Source organism: Lampetra planeri, chromosome 26 (genome assembly GCF_965212315.1).
Source record: "Lampetra planeri chromosome 26, kcLamPlan1.2.h2, whole genome shotgun sequence".
Lineage (NCBI taxonomy): Eukaryota > Metazoa > Chordata > Hyperoartia > Petromyzontiformes > Petromyzontidae > Lampetra > Lampetra planeri.
Window position 1 is genome coordinate 5,979,652 of NC_136132.1, and position 20,958 is coordinate 6,000,609.

Consider the following 20,958-nt stretch of genomic DNA (forward strand, 5'->3'; position numbering starts at 1 on the left):
GGAGACAAAGGTGGCCGGACGTGGTGCTGGCCACCACACCCCTCGTGTGCCATGTCGACCTTCATAGATGCTCGCTAACAGCACTTGCCCCAACAGCCTGGAGAGACAAGCCAGGGCTCTTTGTGTGAGGGTAGCTTGGAGAGCATCCTTAGGGCGTACTCATTTAGTCCAGCACCTTGCAAACATGGTTGGTGAATTGCATGGAGATGAACAGCATGTGTATGAGATGCCCAACCTGCAAGGCTGGAATGTGCCCAGTTGATCGTAGTAAAGAAAATGAACATCTAAAGTGTTTGTAATTTTTTTACATTATCCCCTCATATGCGTGGGGGGTTTTTTGAGAACCCTCCAGACTGCTCTTATCTATTAGACATTCGATAGTGTTTCTTATTGCTGGCCCTTTGGATGTTTGGGCCTTGGGCCTATGATCATAAACTGTCATAAGCAAAACTACTCCTTCATGCAAAAGACAGATTCATAAATGGTCCAAAAATCCCAATTTCCCTTCAAAACCTTTTAAAAAGCCATTCGACTTGATAAGGTTTTCTTGGGTAATTATTTATGTTCCATTTGTGAGATACATTCACATGTGCAACTCTTGCAGTAAGTAGTCAAAAATGTCTCCTAGACGATGCCATCACAGAGCTCACGAAGTATTTTCGATTGCTCTATACCCAGATTAAGTTTTGTGCAAATAAAAAAAAACCTAATTCACAGAGCCATAACTTGCCATATTAGGTAACAGATCAAATTGAATACGATTTTTTCGATGCCGTAAGTCGGCAGCAACAAAGAGCACTCGTGAATTTGGCAAAAGAGACGATGGGAGGGCATTTCAAAGTCGAGTGGTATTGGGGGAAAAATGTATGAAGAAAACATCACATCCCACGTTTTGGTGTTTGAACAGAGTCTTCCTCGGAGAAGGAGACCTTGGTGTTGTTCGGGGTGTCAAGGGTGCGAGGTTCATGGGAACGATGATTGGTAGCAGCAATAAAATAATAAGGAAGTGACTGACCAATCAATGGTCAGAGTGAATGAATGAGTGTAGCGGCTTCAATCTGGAAAATTGTGTTAAATTTGATTCCATCCAGCAAAGTCGCGCAGTTGATGTCTGGGCTGATGCCATCAATTTGCTGCACATAGAAAACTCACTTTCACCAGGAATCTCGTAGATATGATTAGAATCTTAACAGATGCAGAGATGACGGCAGGAGTGGCGATGGATGGATGAAGTAACGGATAGGAATGCAGCGATTGTGTAGATACAGAGCCGAGAGTCGTGGAGACTCTGGCGGGCAAAGCACCACCTGTCCTCGCTCGGGGATGTGGATGATGGACCTGACACAGTCGCTGTGCCCTGTGTTGACCTGCACCTGCGTGAAGGTCTCTGCATCGAACACGCTGCACATGACAGGGGGACAAGACGCCATTCGCAAGTGTTAAACACGCAGCGGAGAATTGGGAGTCACGGTTTAGGTGACTGGCCCCATCTTTACGCGAGGGGAAATCAACTGGCTTGATGGAATCCCGATTTCGAATGAGCCGCTTCTGTAAAACTAGCGGTTTGTCGAAATGATGCATTTCTCACAATGAAGAAAATTGTCACCAACATGAAGAAATCAGAACAGTTGCACTAAAATGTATTTTCTGTATGGTTTCATGTCAAACGAACTGCTGTGTAATTTCGCTCACATTTATATCCGTGTCATGTATGTCGTAGCTTATGTTACATCCGATGTCAAAACAATGCATGTATTAAAACGTGCGTTATATGTTATGCTGCGGACAGCAGTGGTTGGTGCAGCAAAAATCATCTGTTGTACTATACTTCTATACCCCCCGTGCCTGCGTTCCCTGCCTTCACAAATTCGCACCGACCAGCGTGGTAAAGTGCGGTCATGTAACCCTGTCGGCCCACGTGGCGTGGAGGTCTTCATCGAGCTATCCGGACACGACCCCGTTCCGAGATGCTCCGAGCCCGGGCGCATTGCGGGTGGATTGGTTCAGAGGCTTCAGCCGGGCAGAATTGTCGTGAAGTGTGCCTCGTCTAACCGGCAGCTCGTCACCACCCACCGGAGTGTGTTCTGCACCCCAACCACAATGCAGCCACTGAGCTCGTCGATGCATAGGGCGCCGACGGATCCCGGCATCACCAGCACCCGCTCACAGCTCGAGCCGTCCCCGCTCTGAACACACAAACACACAAGCACACACACACACAGGCACACACACAAGCACACACACAAGCACACACACAAGCACACACACACACAAGCACACACAAGCACACAAAGAAAATAAAGAAAAAAAAGATCCCCCGTATAGCCTTAACAGACTGGAGGAGCAAGTGCTGTCAGCAAGCACCTATAAAGGCCGGCACGGCACACGAGGGGGTGGGTGGCCAAGACCACGCCCGGCCACCTTTGTCTCCGTAGTGGCGATTTTTACACACCGCACCAGGTATTTATTTGAGGCTGAGTCGACCTAGGGGAGGACCAGGACCGGTTCCGATAATCGTCACTGGTGTTGGCCGTGAGCGGGAATCGAACTCGGGTCGCCAGTAACATAGCGCAGCGCGCTAACCGCCACACTACCGCTCCCCACAAGCACACACACACACAAGCACACACACACAAGCACACACAAACACAAGCACACAAAGAAACAACACCCGTGGTCACATCACAAACCTTAAAACGGTTGAAGAGAATCCTAATTTTAACTTATAAAGTGCCCTTAAACAATAGTTCGTAGGGCGCTATGCATGAAAAGGCGGAAATAGTTGAATATCAACCTAGGAAGATGTTTGAAAATAATTAGAGAGAAAGCCATTTTAAACGGATATGCTTTAGTCGAGATTTGAAGATGTATCGTGTCTTGGAAGTCCTGACCTCAAAGGGTATGGAGTTCCAGATTTTAGGTAGCAAAATTGCAAAGGCACGACCACCCCAAGTGTGAAGCCTCGACTGTGGGACTGAGCAATGCAAAATCTGAGGAACTTAATGATCTTGATGGAATATATGGCTGAAGGAGATCATGAATGTAGGGAGGAGCGAGTCAATTTCAGAAGTGTCCTTTTATGCTGAAATATTGCTTATGAGTAATGATAATGATGCTGATAATCAGCAATTATGCACTGGATGATGATGATCATCCTTTCGGTGGTGGTGATGAACATGACAGTGATGACAATGATAGTGACAATAATTGCAGTCTCGGTAATTATGCCGACAGTGATGATGATGATGAAGGTGATGGCAATAATTACCATATTGCCAATGATCATGATGGTAGCGATAATGATTGTAATAGTGACAAGAAAGACGGTGATGATTACAATGATGGTGACGATGGTGACATGATCACGACGATAATGATTAATCAACCGCGAGCTCGGCGAGTGCGTTGATCATTTGCGAATTCGAAACGTCTCCCCCGTCGCGGTTGCCACCGTACCCAGACGCGCACGGTGCCGTCCTGGGAGGCCGTGACCCAGCGCTCGGTGACCCCGTGCCAGCGAACGCAGGTCGCCTCGGCCTCGTGTCCCGTGAGCGTCGCGACGAGCTCCATCTCCGGCCCGCACGGTCTGAACGCGCGCACTCGCACCGCCCCATCGCTCGACGCGTAGGCAAACTCACGCCTGGTGACAAAGACAGCGACGACGACGATGATGGCGATGATGGCGATGAAAACGAAACGCTTACAAGCGAACGGCGTTACTCGTTGTTCGTGATGAAAGGCTTTTGGGTTAGAGCACTCGCACCTGTTTAGGTCTTCTCTAAAGACTCGCCTGTCTCGCCGGGCCTACACTTCCCATGAATGACCCCGTCGACTCTGGACTTTGTAGTGTTTATATTTCAGAAATTCGTGCATGGGCGCACTGAGATCCCTGGATGAATTGCGCCTTATAAATGTAAATGATTATTATTGTTAAATATAAATGTGTCGTTAACCCACCACCATCCGACACATTCCTATTAGGAAGGTGTTGTCATCTGAACAAAACGTACCAGTTAGCAAGTACTTCAGCCATGTGTCCTGGATGCATGTGTAGGGGTGTTAGAGAGAGAGCCCGTTATGCATGGCAGCCTATGGTAAACAAACACAGTAGGCGGGGCTACATGTGTGCACGAGCAGGTGCCCTCTGCGACGTCCGCGCCAGACACCCTGGGGGGTCGATTCGGTCATTATGATCCCCCGGGGCCCCACCCCTCAGGGAGGGGTTGGGTATAAAAGGGGAATGTATCGAGGGGCTCGAGAGTGTTGTGTTAGCTAAGAAGAGGAGACGGAAGACGTCCTAGATAGAGCCCTGGTCTCCCCCTGGCACGCCGTCCTTATCAGGACCGCGCAGGCTCGAGCCAGTGGCGTGGTACCAGAGCCAGAGCCAGTGCTGGTCTGGACTCTGGGTACCGGGCCCGACTGACCAGTGTCGGGCCAAGATAGCCTCCCCTAGCCCATTAGAGGAGGACTCAGAGGCAGGCTAGGGTTAGCCTAGAGGTGTGTCCTCAGATAGACGGGTGAGGGGGCCGATACCCCCTCAGTGTGTATGTCACAACGTGTGGTGTTGAATAAACAAGTGTGCCTCCAACTCCGGTGTGAACGAGTCATAAGCGTTACTACATCTGGCGTCAGAAGTGAAACAAAGTACGAACATGGATACACGCCGGACGACTCGAGTCGGGGTACCAGAGGCAGAAGACACCACTGCAGTCGGAGGGCCCGAGACGGCTGAAGATGCCATCGACCAGCCGGGGCTGGGCGCATCCACGCCACAGCAGCTGGAGGAAGGGGAGCCGTCGATGGAGGGGCTGAGGAAGGCGCACGCGAAGCTGACCGAGCTGCTGTACGCCGCAGCCGCCATGCTCGACACCATCACGCAGCTGGGGGCTGCGGGACCGCCACGGGGCAACGGCAGCCGACGATCACAGCGCCTTCCCGCCATTTCCACGGAGCAACATTTTGAAACTCCCGCCATCGCCGCAGCTGCTGTTGAGGGCGTGGCCGCTCTAAGCATCGCGTCCAACGGCGGGAGTACAGTACCTGCCGCGTCACCACCAACGGGCGGAACGTCACCACGGGTGCGACCGGCGATGCCATCGCTGGTTCGTGCCGACGCTGACTTGAGTGAGGCGGACGAGGGAGTGCGTTCTTCCTCTGCAGCCGCTGCCTTACATCAGCGGCTACCTCCACTCAAGGAATTTGTGGGCGAGGATGGCGACTGGGGCGGCTTCCAGCGGCGCTTCCTCGCTCACCAGGAGATGGCACAGTGGACAGACGCCGAGGCTCTCCGAGCACTGCCAGCACTCCTCGACAGCGACGCCCTCGCCACTCTAACATCGGCTTCGAAGGAGAGGCGCTCCACGCTGCAGAAGGCGATGCAGGTGCTGTCGGCGGTATATGGTCCACCATCGGACTGTCGCCAACTCTTTTACGATCGCCAGCGAGGGACGAAGGAGTCGCCCCTGGCGTACCGCACAAGCCTCCTGGCACTGGCGAAGGAGGCCTTTCCACGAATGGATGACGAGGGTGTCGACGCCATGGTGACAGAGAAGATACTTTTGCTGGCGGACGACTTAGACATCGTCATTGTCGCACAGGACGATGCAGAGATGTGCTCCCTCCAAGCGGCCCGTCTTCTCCACGCAAACCTGTCCTCTCAACGACGGAAGGCCAGCAAGGCGGCGAGCGGGCGTGCCGTCGCTGCAGCCACCCTCCCGGCGGAAGAGGTTTGCGCCATCGACCATCAACGGCAGCATGGAGCGGGAGTACGGGAGGACCGGGCCGGTTCAAGCCGTCTACAACATCCATCGTCGTCACCAGCGCTTCCACGCTGTTACAACTGCGGCATCCGGGGCCACGTCGCCTCGGGGTGCCGCTCTCCTGGGCAGCGCAGGACGACACCTCAACGGGACGCTGGCCCTCGTCACAAGCTCCACCATCATAATCCGGCGAGTCGCGGCACCCCTCATGCTTGGCCCACGCACACGCCCGTCACACACTCAAACACCGCAGCGAAGGGGGGGCCAATATCGCGTACCATGGCACCAACACGCACCGCTCTGGGTACTCAGATTGAACCCAGCCAGTGGTCCGTGTTGGCCCATCGGGTTGTAGCCGCGTCGTCAGGGTCGTCGGCCGTTGTGGGCCACATCGATGGGGTCGAGGTGCGCATCCTGGTCGATACAGGAGCATCGGCGACCATTATTTCGGAGTTGATTTATAACATTCTCCCTGCCCAAAGCCGTCCTTTGATGCCTGTTAACGTGCCATTCTTTGCTGCTAACGGGGGTTCACTTGGCATCATCGGACAAATTCGTGCCCAAATTTGTGTCGGGGATATTAAATTGTCTGGGCCGATTTTTGTTTCCTCCTCGCTGGCGGTTCCGTGCCTGCTGGGGACGGACTTCCTGGCCAAAATGCCGATTAGGATATTAATCGACCAGGGATGCATTGAGCTCCCATCGGGCCGACGCATGGCGTTTCTGCCATCCCCCGCTACGAGCCGGACGGCGTTCGCGACGGTGCCGGCGTTCGTAGATAGAACGGTGCGCGTTCCTCCGGGGGCGCAAATGTTGATTCCCTTGAAACTTCGGCGGCCCTTCGCTAAGGGCATTGGGGCTCAAGGGGTTCTGTTGGGACCGTCTAGGGCCGGGGTCAGTGGACCTGATTTACTCCCGGCCCAGACCATAGTGAGAGGGGAAGGAGAACCCTTCATCGCGGTCCTCAATGTGGGCTCGCAGACGGTGGTGGTCCCACAGGGGACCGTGCTTGCTCACGCAACGCCGGTGCCCTGTGAGGAACCCGTCGCGAGTCATGTCGGCGCTGTCCCTGCACCGCGACCACATTCGGACAGCGATGAAGGGTGGCTCGAGGCGCTTTGTGCGGGATCGACGGACCTGTCAAATTTAGAGCGTCAACGTCTTAAGACACTACTAAGGGAATTTTCCGACGTTTTCAGTCGGGATAAATACGATTTGGGCTGCACTAATCTGCTGCGTCACCATATTGATACGGGTGACAGCGCGCCAATACGCCAGAATCCTTTTCGGTTGAGTCCCGCCGAAAAGGACCATGTCAAATCGGCTGTTGATGACATGCTAGCCGCCGACATCATTTCTCCCTCCAACAGCCCTTGGGGAGCGCCGATCGTCCTGGTTAAGAAGCAGGACGGTTCGTTGCGGTTTTGCGTTGACTTTCGGCGCCTTAACAAAATTACGGTTGCCGACGCATACCCGCTCCCACGGATGGACGAATCGCTTGACGCCTTGGCGGGAGCGCGATTCTTCTCCACATTGGACTTACTTTCGGGATTCTGGCAGCTTCCTCTGGACGATGATTCAAAGCCTAAAACTGCTTTCCGTACTCCGCACGGCCTGTTTCAATTCAACCGGTTGCCGATGGGCTTACACTCAGCGCCGGCAACTTTCCAGCGGTTGATGGAATTGGTTTTGGCTGGATTGCAATGGGAGTCGTGCCTGATTTATTTGGATGACGTTATTGTCTTTGGCAAAACTTTTGATGAACATCTCCAGAGGTTGCGGGCGGTTTTCCTAAAGATGCGGGCTGCTAATTTGAAATTTAAGCCCCAAAAATGCCATTTGTTACGCGAGTCGGTGCGTTATTTGGGGCACATCGTGGGACGCTCAGGTATTTCTACCGATCCCGCCAAAACGCAGTGTGTAAGCTCCTGGCCGACTCCCACCTCAGTGGGAGAGGTTAGGAGTTTTATTGGGTTTGCGTCGTATTATAGACGCTTCGTCGCTAATTTTGCGACTATAGCAAAACCCCTACACGCTTTAACATCAAAAGGGGTTCGGTTCTGCTGGGGTCAGGAGGAGGAAGCTGCTTTTTGCTCCCTTCGGGACGCTTTGGTAAACGCTCCTCCCCTGATTTACCCTGATTTTTCAAAACCATTCTTGCTCGACACCGATGCGAGCAACACGGGTATTGGGGGCGTGCTCTCCCAGGTGGTTGACGGCGTGGAACGTGTGGTTGCGTACGGCAGTCGGGTGTTGTCTCCAGCGGAGCAACGATATTGTGTCACCCGTAGGGAACTGTTGGCAATTGTCCATTTCATCCAACAGTATCGCCCATATCTGTACGGTCGGCATTTCACCGTCCGCACAGATCATGCGGCACTGCAGTACGCCCTGAGGGTTCAACAGCCATCGGGACAATTGTCCCGATGGTTGGAGGTCCTCCAGGATTACGATTTCCAAACCACATACCGTAAGGGCGTTCGCCACACCAACGCGGACGCTCTGTCGCGCTTGCCAACCACCTCCGAGTGTGCATGCCTCCTGGGGTCTGGACGTTGCAGACCTCCAGGGGACACATCGGTTCCTGTCTTGGCGGCCGCCAACGACGACGATACAGTAGTTACTAATTCGATCGAACAACAGGGCAAAGATTCCCTGTTGGGGTTGCCCGTAATTGACTGGGGGCGCCTCCAGATGGAGGATGTGTCCCTCCTCGGGTGGCGACGTCGCGTTGGCGGTGCGGCGGGGGGAAAAAGAGGTGGTTCCGACGCATGGGAAATGTGCCAAGGCCTGCTGATGCATTGGGACGGGAAGTCGCGTCGACATCGGCTGGTGGTCCCTACTGGGTTGCGGGGCAGGGTGGTATGGGCCGCTCATGAGCGCCTCCTACACCTGGGGACCCAAAAGACTCTCGCCTTGCTGCAACTTGATTTTTATTGGCCTGGCATGACGAGGGATGTTGGGGATTTGTTGGGATCATGCCCTCGATGTGCACAACGCAAACCGCCGGCACGGGAGTCTAACCCGCCCTTGCAATCGATCAAAGTGTCCAGGATAAACGAGCTGGTCGCTCTGGACATTTTGGGACCATTCCCCGCCACCCCCAGGGGGAATAGATATTTGTTGACTGGTGTCGAGTATTTTACACGCTGGCCTATGGCCTGGCCTCTGGCCAACCAGTCGGCAGCAGCCATCGTGGAGGCCTTTGTTCAGGGTTATGTCCTGGACAAAGGTGCTCCGGAGAGGCTGCTGACCGACCAGGGCAGAAATTTTTCCGGTAAACTACTCAGACAAGTCTGTGATCTCCTGGGCACAAAGAAAATTCGGACCTCCCCATATCACCCACAAACTGACGGGATGGTCGAACGGTTGCATCGCACCATCACGTCCATGTTATCACAACAAGTTTCGGACTCGCAAACGGATTGGGACCTACAAATTCAGGGGGTCTTGGCGGCGTACCGGATGGCACCCCATGCAGCTACGGGGTTTTCTCCCTTTTACCTCATGTACGGCCGAGAACCAGACCCGCCTGTTCGTGCCCAGTTGCAGATCCCCGTGCCGCAGGGAAAAACTAATCTGGCTGACCACGTTAAATTTAATCTGGACAAATTGACCGAGGCACGGGATGCTGCAATGCAAAACTCTGACCTCCGTCAGAAGGCGAATGAGCGCCTCAGATTGAGTCGAGCGCACATGCTGCAGTGGAAGCCGGGGGACAAGGCATGGCTGCACTGCCCCCAGGTGCCACTGGCAACCTCCTCTAAACTGGTGCGGCCGTGGCGGGGCCCTGTGGAAGTGGTGGAGGTGTTACGACCGCAGTGCGTGCGCATCAAGTGGGGGAAGCGGCGATGGTTCGTGCACCCCTCTAGGTTAAAACCCTTCTCTGCGGTACACAATCACACTTCACACGCGCGTGGCCAAGCATGTGGGGGGTCGGCCGACTCGCTGGGTCCGTCTCCGTCGCTCTCACCTAATGCCTTGCCGGCTGTGCCACCTTCAGGTGCATCAGGAGTGACGGGCTCACGCCCAATCACCCCTCCTGCGGATACCGAGGGTCACGCGGAGTCGGATGAATGCTCACCCCAAGACGGACAATTGCCACCTGATGGTCCGCCACACGCGGTTACCCCGTGTGAGGGGCCCGCTGCAAGGACGCGCGCTAAAATGCGCAAACTGTTGTGAGGCCGGAAAATGTGTACATAGCTGTTGTGTTCATTGGATGTTGTGTGGGTGGTGTGTTCCCCACTCCTCGGATGTACATATGTTGGCTTCACCGTGTGTTGTGTGTGCGTGGTGGGTTCCCTGCTGATTGTATATAGGCTGTTTTTTTTACGGAATTCGTATTTATTCGGGGGGGGTGCGACGGGTTGTTTTCTCATCTTGCTGTTGCGTTCTTCTGGTTCCTGTTATTGTTCAAAAATAGTGAGGCACACGCGCGGTCAGGGGGTGAAGGCACCTTTATTGTCAAATTTTTGTATGTTGGCAGCCGGGACGGCTGCATGCTATGCGGGGGGGAGTGATGTAGGGGTGTTAGAGAGAGAGCCCGTTATGCATGGCAGCCTATGGTAAACAAACACAGTAGGCGGGGCTACATGTGTGCACGAGCAGGTGCCCTCTGCGACGTCCGCGCCAGACACCCTGGGGGGTCGATTCGGTCATTATGATCCCCCGGGGCCCCACCCCTCAGGGAGGGGTTGGGTATAAAAGGGGAATGTATCGAGGGGCTCGAGAGTGTTGTGTTAGCTAAGAAGAGGAGACGGAAGACGTCCTAGATAGAGCCCTGGTCTCCCCCTGGCACGCCGTCCTTATCAGGACCGCGCAGGCTCGAGCCAGTGGCGTGGTACCAGAGCCAGAGCCAGTGCTGGTCTGGACTCTGGGTACCGGGCCCGACTGACCAGTGTCGGGCCAAGATAGCCTCCCCTAGCCCATTAGAGGAGGACTCAGAGGCAGGCTAGGGTTAGCCTAGAGGTGTGTCCTCAGATAGACGGGTGAGGGGGCCGATACCCCCTCAGTGTGTATGTCACAACGTGTGGTGTTGAATAAACAAGTGTGCCTCCAACTCCGGTGTGAACGAGTCATAAGCGTTACTACACATGCAAAATGCTGCTAACCCATTGGGGGCACGAAGCCGAATATTTGACTGCCCACCAGAGGCATAGCTAGCTAGGGGGGGGCAGGGGGTGAGGGGGGTACATATGTCCCCGGGCGCCAAGGTAAAGGGGCGCCAAAATTAGGCTCAAAACGTGACATTAGAACTTATTGCGGCGGGCGCGGCAGCCTGAAACTACTGCACAAATCTACACCTCAACCTAAAAGTTTATATATCCCGCCACACACAGCCTACATGTCATGTAATTACATTTTGGTATGTGATTACACGGTGGGGGGGGGGGGGCGCCAATTTTATAGTTCGTCCCCGGGCACAAAATATCTGAGCTACGCCTTTGCTGCCCACCTCTCCACTCTGGTCTCCACCCACCTCCTAAAATAATAATTGTACTATTTCCACCAACCAAAAATATCCAAACACAATCCATACTAATAACACTTGTTCAAATGTCCACGAGAAATAAGAACAACGCTATATATGCACAATCTTGATTTAGACCGGAGGAATCCGATGAAGTGCTTTTTCACAAATGTCCAGTAATAAAGATACATTACTTAAATGTTGCCTTTATTTAGAGTGCTGTGTTTTAATGCGGAGCCATCATTCATATCACCGTTTGACAGCTGTCTTCCTATCTCATGATAGAGGATTAACATTGCAAATCCAGATAAACGATCCCTCTTGAATATTATAATAACAACAATACACATCCCTGTGTACCGCGTGCGCGTGAAGTTGCTCCAGAGCTCGAAGCGATTGCTTCATCCGCCGATGTCGAATGCCGCCCACTATATGCGCGTGCAGAGCGCTCAATATCACGGTGACATGTCGGCCAAAATAAATGTGGCGCGTTACCCTCGGCAAAATTGGACTTTAGCCAAATATTGAAAAACGATGATGAGATTCACGAAACACCACTTTCCTCCCACGTAATATATGCATTCTTCTTGGCATTGATCAAACATGGTGATGTAGGACCCTTCTGAAAAAAGTCTTCAAATGCAGGACATATCGTGGATGAATACAAATGTATTACGATTAGGAACACGAGTTATAACTGTGTATCGTATCCACGTGTGTGTTAACATCCACGTTTTAATTAAATGTGCATGAGAAGATTTTTTGAAAGTCGTCGGCCAGTTTCATGGAAATGAATCTCATCAGGATATCTGATGGCTGCTTAACATGAGAGCTGATTGTGTACGATCTTGTTGCTGCAAATTTAATTATAAAACACGCATTGTGTCTGGCTCGTTTGCAGCATGGTCACATGGATATAACATGCATACAGTAATTAGCTTGAAGCCATCACCGACCGAGCACCAATTATATAAGACAATTATACGTGCTAACTGCAACCTCTGTTATTTATTTACAAGCAAACTAAATAGGCCTGCTTGTTTACATCAAGGTCCACTGACCAAATCGGCGTAACCCCTTTAATAAATGAGTTGTCTACACAGTACCAACATATCTCTGGACTGTGAGTCATGGCACACGGGAAGGCGCTGTGGTCATTAGAGAGGGTTTCACAACTGTGGCCAACAAGAATGATAATATAGGTGCCTGTTTAATCACCTAAATAAATTAACATTTAACTCGCCAGTCAGGGCTGTCAGGATAACAGCACGATATCATCCCACATAAAATCTGCCCAGCAGGTGTTCCTGGGTTATTTTGGTGCATAATCGGTGGTCTTGAGTTGAATTTAACAGCACCTTGCCCTTGAGTGCTCTCAAAATCAAAGTGGTTTCCCACGCGCCAAACAAAAAGACAAAGCTCCCCCCGTGTAGCCTTAGCAGACTGTTGGGGCAAGTGCTGTTTGCGAGCGCCTATGAAGGCCGACATGGCACACGAGGGGTGTGGTGGCCAGCACCACGTCCGGCCGCCTTTGTTTCCCTAGTGACGATGTTTACACACCCCACCAGGTACGCACTGGAGGCTACGTCGACCTAGGGGAGGCCCAGAACTGATTCAGCCAATCGTTTAATGGTGTTGCACGTGAGTGGGAATCGAACTCATGTTGCCCGGCTCGAAGCCTGCCACGACTAACCACTAGACCACCTCTTCCCACGCACAAACGCAAACTTGTGTAGGGCTGTTACAGAGAGCCCGTTATGCATGGCAGCCTATGGTAAACAAGCACAGTGGGCGGGGCTACGTCAGTGCACGGGCAGGTGCCCTCTACGACGTCCGCGCTTCGGACGTTACGATCCCCCGGGGCCCCACCCCTCAGGGAGGGGGGTGTATAAAAGGGGAATGTATCGGGAGGCTCGGGAGTGATGTTTAGCTAAAGAAGAGGAGGAGGAAGACGTCTGAGATAGAGCCCTGGACTCCCCCTGGTACGCCGTCCTTATCAGGACCGCGCAGGCTCGAGCCAGTGGCGTGGTACCAGAGCCAGAGCCAGTGCTGGTCTGGACTCTGGGTACCGGGCCCGACTGACCAGTGTCGGGCCAAGATAGCCTCCCCTAGCCCATTAGTGGAGGACTCAGAGGCAGGCTAAGGTTAGCCTAGAGGTGTGTCCTCAGATAGACGGGTGAGGGGGCCGATACCCCCTCAATTGTGTATGTCACAAAGTTGGTATTCAAATAAACAAGTGTGCCTCCAACTCCGGTGTCAACGAGTCGTAAGCGTTACTACATCTGGCGTCAGAAGTGAAACAAAGTACGAACATGGATACACGCCGGACGACTCGAGTCGGAGTACCAGGGGCGGAGGACACCGCTGCAGTTGGAGGGCCCGAGATGGCTGAAGATGCCATCGAGCAGCCGGGGCTGGGTGCATCCACGCCACAGCAGCTGGAGAAAGGGGAGCCGTCGACGGAGGGGCTGAGGCAGGCGCACGCGAAGCTGGCCGAGCTGCTGTACGCCGCAGCCGCCATGCTCGACAACATCACGCGGCTGGGGGCTGCGGGACCGCCACGAGGCGACAGCAGCCAACGACCACAGCGCCTTCCCGCCATTTCAACGGAGCAACATTTTGAAACTCCCGCCATCGCCGCAGCTGCTGTTGAGGGCGTGGCCGCTCTAAGCATCGCGTCCAACGGCGGGAGTACAGTGCCTGCCGCGTCACCACGGGTGCGACCGGCGATGCCATCGCTGCTTCGGGCCGACGCTGAGTCGAGTGAGGGAGACGAGGGAGCGCGATCGTCCTCTGCAGCCGCTGCCTTACATCAGCGACTGCCGCCGCTCAAAGAATTTGTGGGCGAGGAGGGCGACTGGGGCGGCTTCCAGCGGCGCTTCCTCGCTCACCAGGAGATGGCACAGTGGACAGACGCCGAGGCTCTCCGAGCACTGCCAGCACTCCTCGACAGCGACGCCCTCGCCACACTAACATCGGCAACGAAGGAGAGGCGTTCCACGCTGCGGAAGGCGATGCAAGTGCTGTCCGCTGTGTATGGGCCACCATCGGACTGTCGTCAACTCTTTTACGATCGCCAGCGGGGGACGAAGGAGTCGCCCCTGGCGTACCGTACAAGCCTCCTGGCGCTGGCAAAGGAAGCCTTTCCACGAATGGACGACGAGGGGATCGACGCCATGGTGACAGAAAAGATACTTTTGCTGGCGGACGACTTAGACATCGTCATTGTCGCACAGGACGATGCAGAAATGTGCTCCCTCCAAGCGGCCCGTCTCCTCCACGCAAACCTGTCCTCTCAACGACGGAAGGCCAGCAAGGCGGCGAGCGGGCGCGCCGTCGCTGCGGCCACCCTCCCGGCGGAAGAGGTTTGCGCCATCAACCATCGACGGCAGCACGGAGCGGGAGCGCGGGAGGACCGGGCCGGTTCAAGCCGTCTACAACGTCCATCGTCGCCACCAGCGCTTCCACGCTGTTATAACTGCGGCATCCGGGGCCACGTCGCCTCGGGGTGCCGCTCTCCTCGGCAGCGCGGGACGACACCTCAACGGGACGCCGGCCCTCGTCACAAGCTCCACCATCATAATCCGGCGAGTCGCGGCACCCCTCATGTTTGGCCCACGCACACGCCCGTCACACACTCGAACACCGCAGCGAAGGGGGGGCAAATATCGCGTACCATGGCACCAACACGCACCGCTCTGGGTACTCACATTGAACCCAGCCAGTGGTCCGTGTTGGCCCATCGGGTTGTAGCCGCGTCATCGGGGTCGTCGGCCGTTGTGGGTCACATCGATGGGGTCGAGGTGCGCATCCTGGTCGATACAGGGGCATCGGCGACCATTATTTCGGAGTTGATTTATAACATTCTCCCTGCCCAGAGCCGTCCTTTGATGCCTGTTAATGTACCATTCTTTGCTGCTAACGGGGGTTCACTTGGCATCATCGGACAAATTCGAGCCCAGATTTGTGTCGGGGATATTAAATTATCTGGGCCGATTTTTGTTTCCTCCTCGCTGGCGGTTCCGTGCCTGCTGGGGATGGATTTCCTGGCCAAAATGCCGATTAGGATATTAATCGACCAGGGATGCATTGAGCTCCCATCGGGCCGACGCATGGCGTTTCTGCCATCCCCCGCTACGAGCCGGACGGCGTTCGCGACGGTGCCGGCGTTCGTAGATAGAACGGTGCGCGTTCCTCCGGGGGCGCAAATGTTAATTCCTTTGAAACTTCGGCGGCCCTTCGCTAAGGGCATTGGGGCTCAAGGGGTTCTGCTGGGACCGTCTAGGGCCGGGGTCAGTGGACCTAATTTACTCCCGGCCCAGACCATAGTGAGAGGGGAAGGAGAACCCTTCATCGCGGTCCTCAATGTGGGCTCGCAGACGGTGGTGGTCCCACAGGGGACCGTGCTTGCTCACGCAACGCCGGTGCCCTGTGAGGAACCCGTCGCGAGTCATGTCGGCGCTGTCCCTGCACCGCAACCACATTCGGACAGCGATGAAGGGTGGCTCGAGGCGCTTTGCGCGGGATCGACGGACCTGTCAAATTTAGAGCGCCAACGTCTTAAGACACTACTGAGGGAATTTTCCGACGTTTTCAGTCGGGATAAATACGATTTGGGCTGCACTCATCTGCTGCGTCACCATATTGATACGGGTGACAGCGCGCCAATACGCCAGAATCCTTTTCGGTTGAGTCCCGCCGAAAAGGACCATGTCAAATCGGCTGTTGATGACATGCTAGCCGCCGACATCATTTCTCCCTCCAACAGCCCTTGGGGAGCGCCGATCGTCCTGGTTAAGAAGCAGGACGGTTCGTTGCGGTTTTGCGTTGACTTTCGGCGCCTTAATAAAATTACGGTTGCCGACGCATACCCGCTCCCACGGATGGACGAATCGCTTGACGCCTTGGCGGGAGCGCGATTCTTCTCCACATTGGACTTACTTTCGGGATTCTGGCAGCTTCCTCTGGACGATGATTCAAAGCCTAAAACTGCTTTCCGTACTCCGCACGGCCTGTTTCAATTCAACCGGTTGCCGATGGGCTTACACTCAGCGCCGGCAACTTTCCAGCGGTTGATGGAATTGGTTTTGGCTGGATTGCAATGGGAATCGTGCCTGATTTATTTGGATGACGTCATTGTCTTTGGCAAAACTTTTGAGGAACATCTCCAGAGGTTGCGGGCAGTTTTCCTAAAGATGCGGGCTGCTAATTTGACATTTAAGCCCCAAAAATGCCATTTGTTACGCGAGTCGGTGCGTTATTTGGGGCACATCGTGGGGCGCTCAGGTATTTCTACCGATCCCGCCAAAACGCAGTGTGTTAGCTCCTGGCCGACTCCCACCTCAGTGGGAGAGGTTAGGAGTTTTATTGGGTTTGCGTCGTATTATAGACGCTTCGTCGCTAATTTTGCGACTATCGCCAAACCCCTACATGCTTTGACATCTAAAGGGGTTCGGTTCTGCTGGGGTCAGGAGGAGGAAGCTGCTTTTTGCTCCCTTCGGGACGCTTTGGTAAACGCTCCTCCCCTGATTTACCCTGATTTTTCAAAACCGTTCTTGCTCGACACCGATGCGAGCAACACGGGTATTGGGGGCGTGCTCTCCCAGGTGGTTGACGGCGTGGAACGTGTGGTTGCGTACGGCAGTCGGGTGTTGTCTCCAGCGGAGCAACGGTATTGTGTCACCCGTAGGGAACTGTTGGCAATTGTCCATTTCGTCCAACAGTATCGCCCATATCTGTACGGTCGGCATTTCACCGTCCGCACAGATCATGCGGCACTGCAGTACGCCCTGAGGGTTCAACAGCCATCGGGACAATTGTCCCGATGGTTGGAGGTCCTCCAGGATTACGATTTCCAAACCACATACCGTAAGGGCGTTCGCCACACCAACGCGGACGCTCTGTCACGCTTGCCAACCACCTCCGAGTGTGCATGCCTCCTGGGGTCTGGACGTTGCAGGCCTCCAGGGGACACATCGGTACCTGTCTTGGCGGCCGCCAACGACGACGATGCAATGGTTCCTAATTCGATCGAACAACAGGGCAAAGATTCCCTGTTGGGGTTGCCCGTCATTGAATGGGGGCGCCTCCAGATGGAGGATGTCTCCCTCCTCGGGTGGCGACGTCGCGTTGGCGGTGCGGCGGGGGGAAAAAGAGGTGCTTCCGACGCATGGGAAATGTGCCAAGGTCTGCTAATGCATTGGGACGGGAAGTCACGTCGACATCGGCTGGTTGTCCCTACTGGGTTGCGGGGTAGGGTGGTATGGGCCGCTCATGAGCGCCTCCTACACCTGGGGACCCAAAAGACTCTCGCCTTGCTGCAACTTGATTTTTACTGGCCTGGCATGACGAGGGATGTTGGGGATTTGTTGGGATCGTGCCCTCAATGTGCACAACGCAAACCGCCGGCACGGGAGTCTAACCCGCCCTTGCAATCGATCAAAGTGTCCAGGATAAACGAGCTGGTCGCTCTGGACATTTTGGGACCATTCCCCGCCACCCCCAGAGGGAATAGATATTTGTTGACGGGTGTCGAGTATTTTACACGCTGGCCTATGGCCTGGCCTCTGGCCAACCAGTCGGCAGCAGCCATCGTGGAGGCCTTTGTTCAGGGTTATGTCCTGGACAAAGGTGCTCCGGAGAGGCTGCTGACCGACCAGGGCAGAAATTTTTCCGGTAAACTACTCAGACAAGTCTGCGATCTCCTGGGCACAAAGAAAATTCGGACCTCCCCATATCACCCACAAACTGACGGGATGGTCGAACGTTTGCATCGCACCATCTCGTCCATGTTATCACAACAAGTTTCGGACTCGCAAACGGATTGGGACCTACAAATTCAGGGGGTCTTGGCGGCGTACCGGATGGCACCCCATGCGGCTACGGGGTTTTCTCCCTTTTACCTCATGTACGGCCGAGAACCAGACCCGCCTGTTCGTGCCCAGTTGCGGATCCCTGTGCCGCAGGGAAAAACTAATCTGGCTGACCACGTTAAATTTAATCTGGACAAATTGACTGAGGCACGGGATGCTGCAATGCAAAACTCTGACCTCCGTCAGAAGGCAAATGAGCGCCTCAGATTGAGTCGAGCGCACATGCTGCAGTGGAAGCCGGGGGACAAGGCATGGTTGCACTGCCCCCAGGTGCCACTGGCAACCTCCTCTAAACTGGTGCGGCCGTGGCGGGGCCCTGTGGAAGTGGGGGAGGTGTTACGTCCGCAGTGCGTGCGCATCAAGTGGGGGAAGCGGCGATGGTTCGTGCACCCCTCCAGATTAAAACCCTTCGCTGCGGTACACAACCCCACTTCACACGCGCGTGGCCAAACATGTGGGGGGTCGGCCGACTTGCTGGGTCCGTCTCCGTCGCTCTCACCTAATGCCTTGCCGGCTGTGCCACCTTCAGGAGCATCAGGAGTGACGGGCTCACGCCCGATCACCCCTCCTGCGGATGCCGAGGGTCACGCGGAGTCAGAGGAATGCTCACCTCAAGACGGACAGTCGCCACCTGATGGTCCGCCACGCGGGGTTACCCCGTGTGAGGGGCCCGCTGCAAGGACGCGCGCTAAAATGCGCAAACTGTTGTGAGGCCGGAAAATGTGTACATAGCTGTTGTGTTTATTGGGTGTTGTGTGGATGGTGTGTTTCCCGCTCCTCGGATGTACATATGTTGGGTTCACCGTTTGTTGTGTGTGCGGGGTGGGTTCCCTGCTGGTTGTATATAAGCTGTTTTTTTTACGGAATTCGTATTTATTCGGGGGGGTGCGACGGGTTGTTTCTCATCTTGTTGTTGTGTCTTGTTCTGGTTCCTGTTATGGTTCAAAAAATAGTGAGGCACACGTGAGGGGGTGAAGGCACCTTTATTGTCAAATTTTTGTATGTTGGCAGCCGGGACGGCTGCATGCTATGTGGGGGGGAGTGATGTAGGGCTGTTACAGAGAGCCCGTTATGCATGGCAGCCTATGGTAAACAAGCACAGTGGGCGGGGCTACGTCAGTGCACGGGCAGGTGCCCTCTACGACGTCCGCGCTTCGGACGTTACGATCCCCCGGGGCCCCACCCCTCAGGGAGGGGGGTGTATAAAAGGGGAATGTATCGGGAGGCTCGGGAGTGATGTTTAGCTAAAGAAGAGGAGGAGGAAGACGTCTGAGATAGAGCCCTGGACTCCCCCTGGTACGCCGTCCTTATCAGGACCGCGCAGGCTCGAGCCAGTGGCGTGGTACCAGAGCCAGAGCCAGTGCTGGTCTGGACTCTGGGTACCGGGCCCGACTGACCAGTGTCGGGCCAAGATAGCCTCCCCTAGCCCATTAGTGGAGGACTCAGAGGCAGGCTAAGGTTAGCCTAGAGGTGTGTCCTCAGATAGACGGGTGAGGGGGCCGATACCCCCTCAATTGTGTATGTCACAAAGTTGGTATTCAAATAAACAAGTGTGCCTCCAACTCCGGTGTCAACGAGTCGTAAGCGTTACTACACTTGCATGGGTACAGATTACACATTTTCAAAAGAAGCCTCAATTGGGGCAGTACTCATCTGCTTTTCAGAGTCATTATCCAGTTTTGAAAATCTCCACATTCCTCGGGTAGGATTGGTAAAGATACGCTCTGGACATCCTCTCTTGAGCTTTGCCTAGCAGCTGTCAGGCAGAAGAAGGGCCGACTCGCCCTAAACGCAGAGTAATGAGTCAAGCACAATTCAGCTGATTTTCTTGACATTTTTCCAATTTTAATCCAGCTGTGCTCCTGACGTCACATCATGAGATGAAATGTCAATTCAGGAATTCTCACAGAGAAGTGCATATCCTGCGCGTTTGAGAACAGAAATACTACCGAGATCCCATTCAAGCAGTGTTCTTCACTAATTTTCAAAGCAGGTGCCACTTTCGCCGATGAGACGTCATCAGTGTGAGGGCCGCCAAAACATTTGAAACCATTTTGGGTTTGACAGCACGATGATGATGGGGGTGTGTTTCACGTGTTGTGTCTTGTCAGGGGCCGCACTAGAGGCCACTATTTGGGTGATTTCGAAAAGTTGTTTGGTTTGGCCATGTTTGTTTGTTGTAGTACGGAGTTAGAATGCTGGCTTTAATCCAAGTTGTCTTGTGGTTGTTGTTGTTGTTTGACTTGCATCCCACTGGGATTTTTGCACAGCGCGTTGGTGTACGGTGCTTTTTTTCTGGAAGACTTTGCAGTTTTTTCCTGCATTTTTCTGTTTGCGCGTAGTCACTTTAAGATGTTTTCTTGTTCATGTTTTTGTTTGTTGCGGTTGCACCCGATTCAAGAGCCGAATGGGTCACAGGGCTATACCAAATAAATGAAACTGAAACTGAAACCAGGGACCGCCAGTGTCCCGCGGACCTTCCATTGAAGAACGCTGCATTGAAGTGACGTTTACTGTGCACACCCTGAGAGAACGTGCACCCTACTACAGAGAAATGTTCATCGTATGGCAGTCAACCGAATATTGAAAAATGTTGGTGCTGAAATATACCTAAAATATGCGTAAAACGATGTTTATGAGATGTTTGCACGCAATCATTAGTGCAATGCCTGGCTCGCGCCATTGCTGGCGGAAGGGCCTCTGCTTCGTGGAAGTTCTGGAGAGATTCTCTAAGATTGCATTTCGCCCGAGGGGTTTTAAGAAACCTGCCGATTGGTTCGACTGCCGGAAGGGAGATCGTCAGACCAGCAACGTCTGGAACGCAGGTTCCGCTATGCGAGCCATACATACATAC

At 54.1% G+C, this 20,958-nt stretch overlaps 1 protein-coding gene across 1 annotated transcript in view; it reads right to left on the reverse strand.

Annotated features, from left to right (window-relative positions):
* Nucleotides 1–20,958, reverse strand: part of LOC144727794 (uncharacterized) — a 48,563-nt gene that overhangs the window by 1,616 nt on the left and 25,989 nt on the right. The window contains exons 14-16 of the mRNA XM_078606906.1: nucleotides 3,457–3,790; nucleotides 2,074–2,186; nucleotides 1,308–1,401 (exon numbers count right to left, since the gene is read on the reverse strand). Of these exons, the coding sequence (XP_078463032.1) occupies nucleotides 1,308–1,401; nucleotides 2,074–2,186; nucleotides 3,457–3,790 (541 nt within the window). The remainder of the gene's footprint in view (nucleotides 1–1,307; nucleotides 1,402–2,073; nucleotides 2,187–3,456; nucleotides 3,791–20,958) is intronic.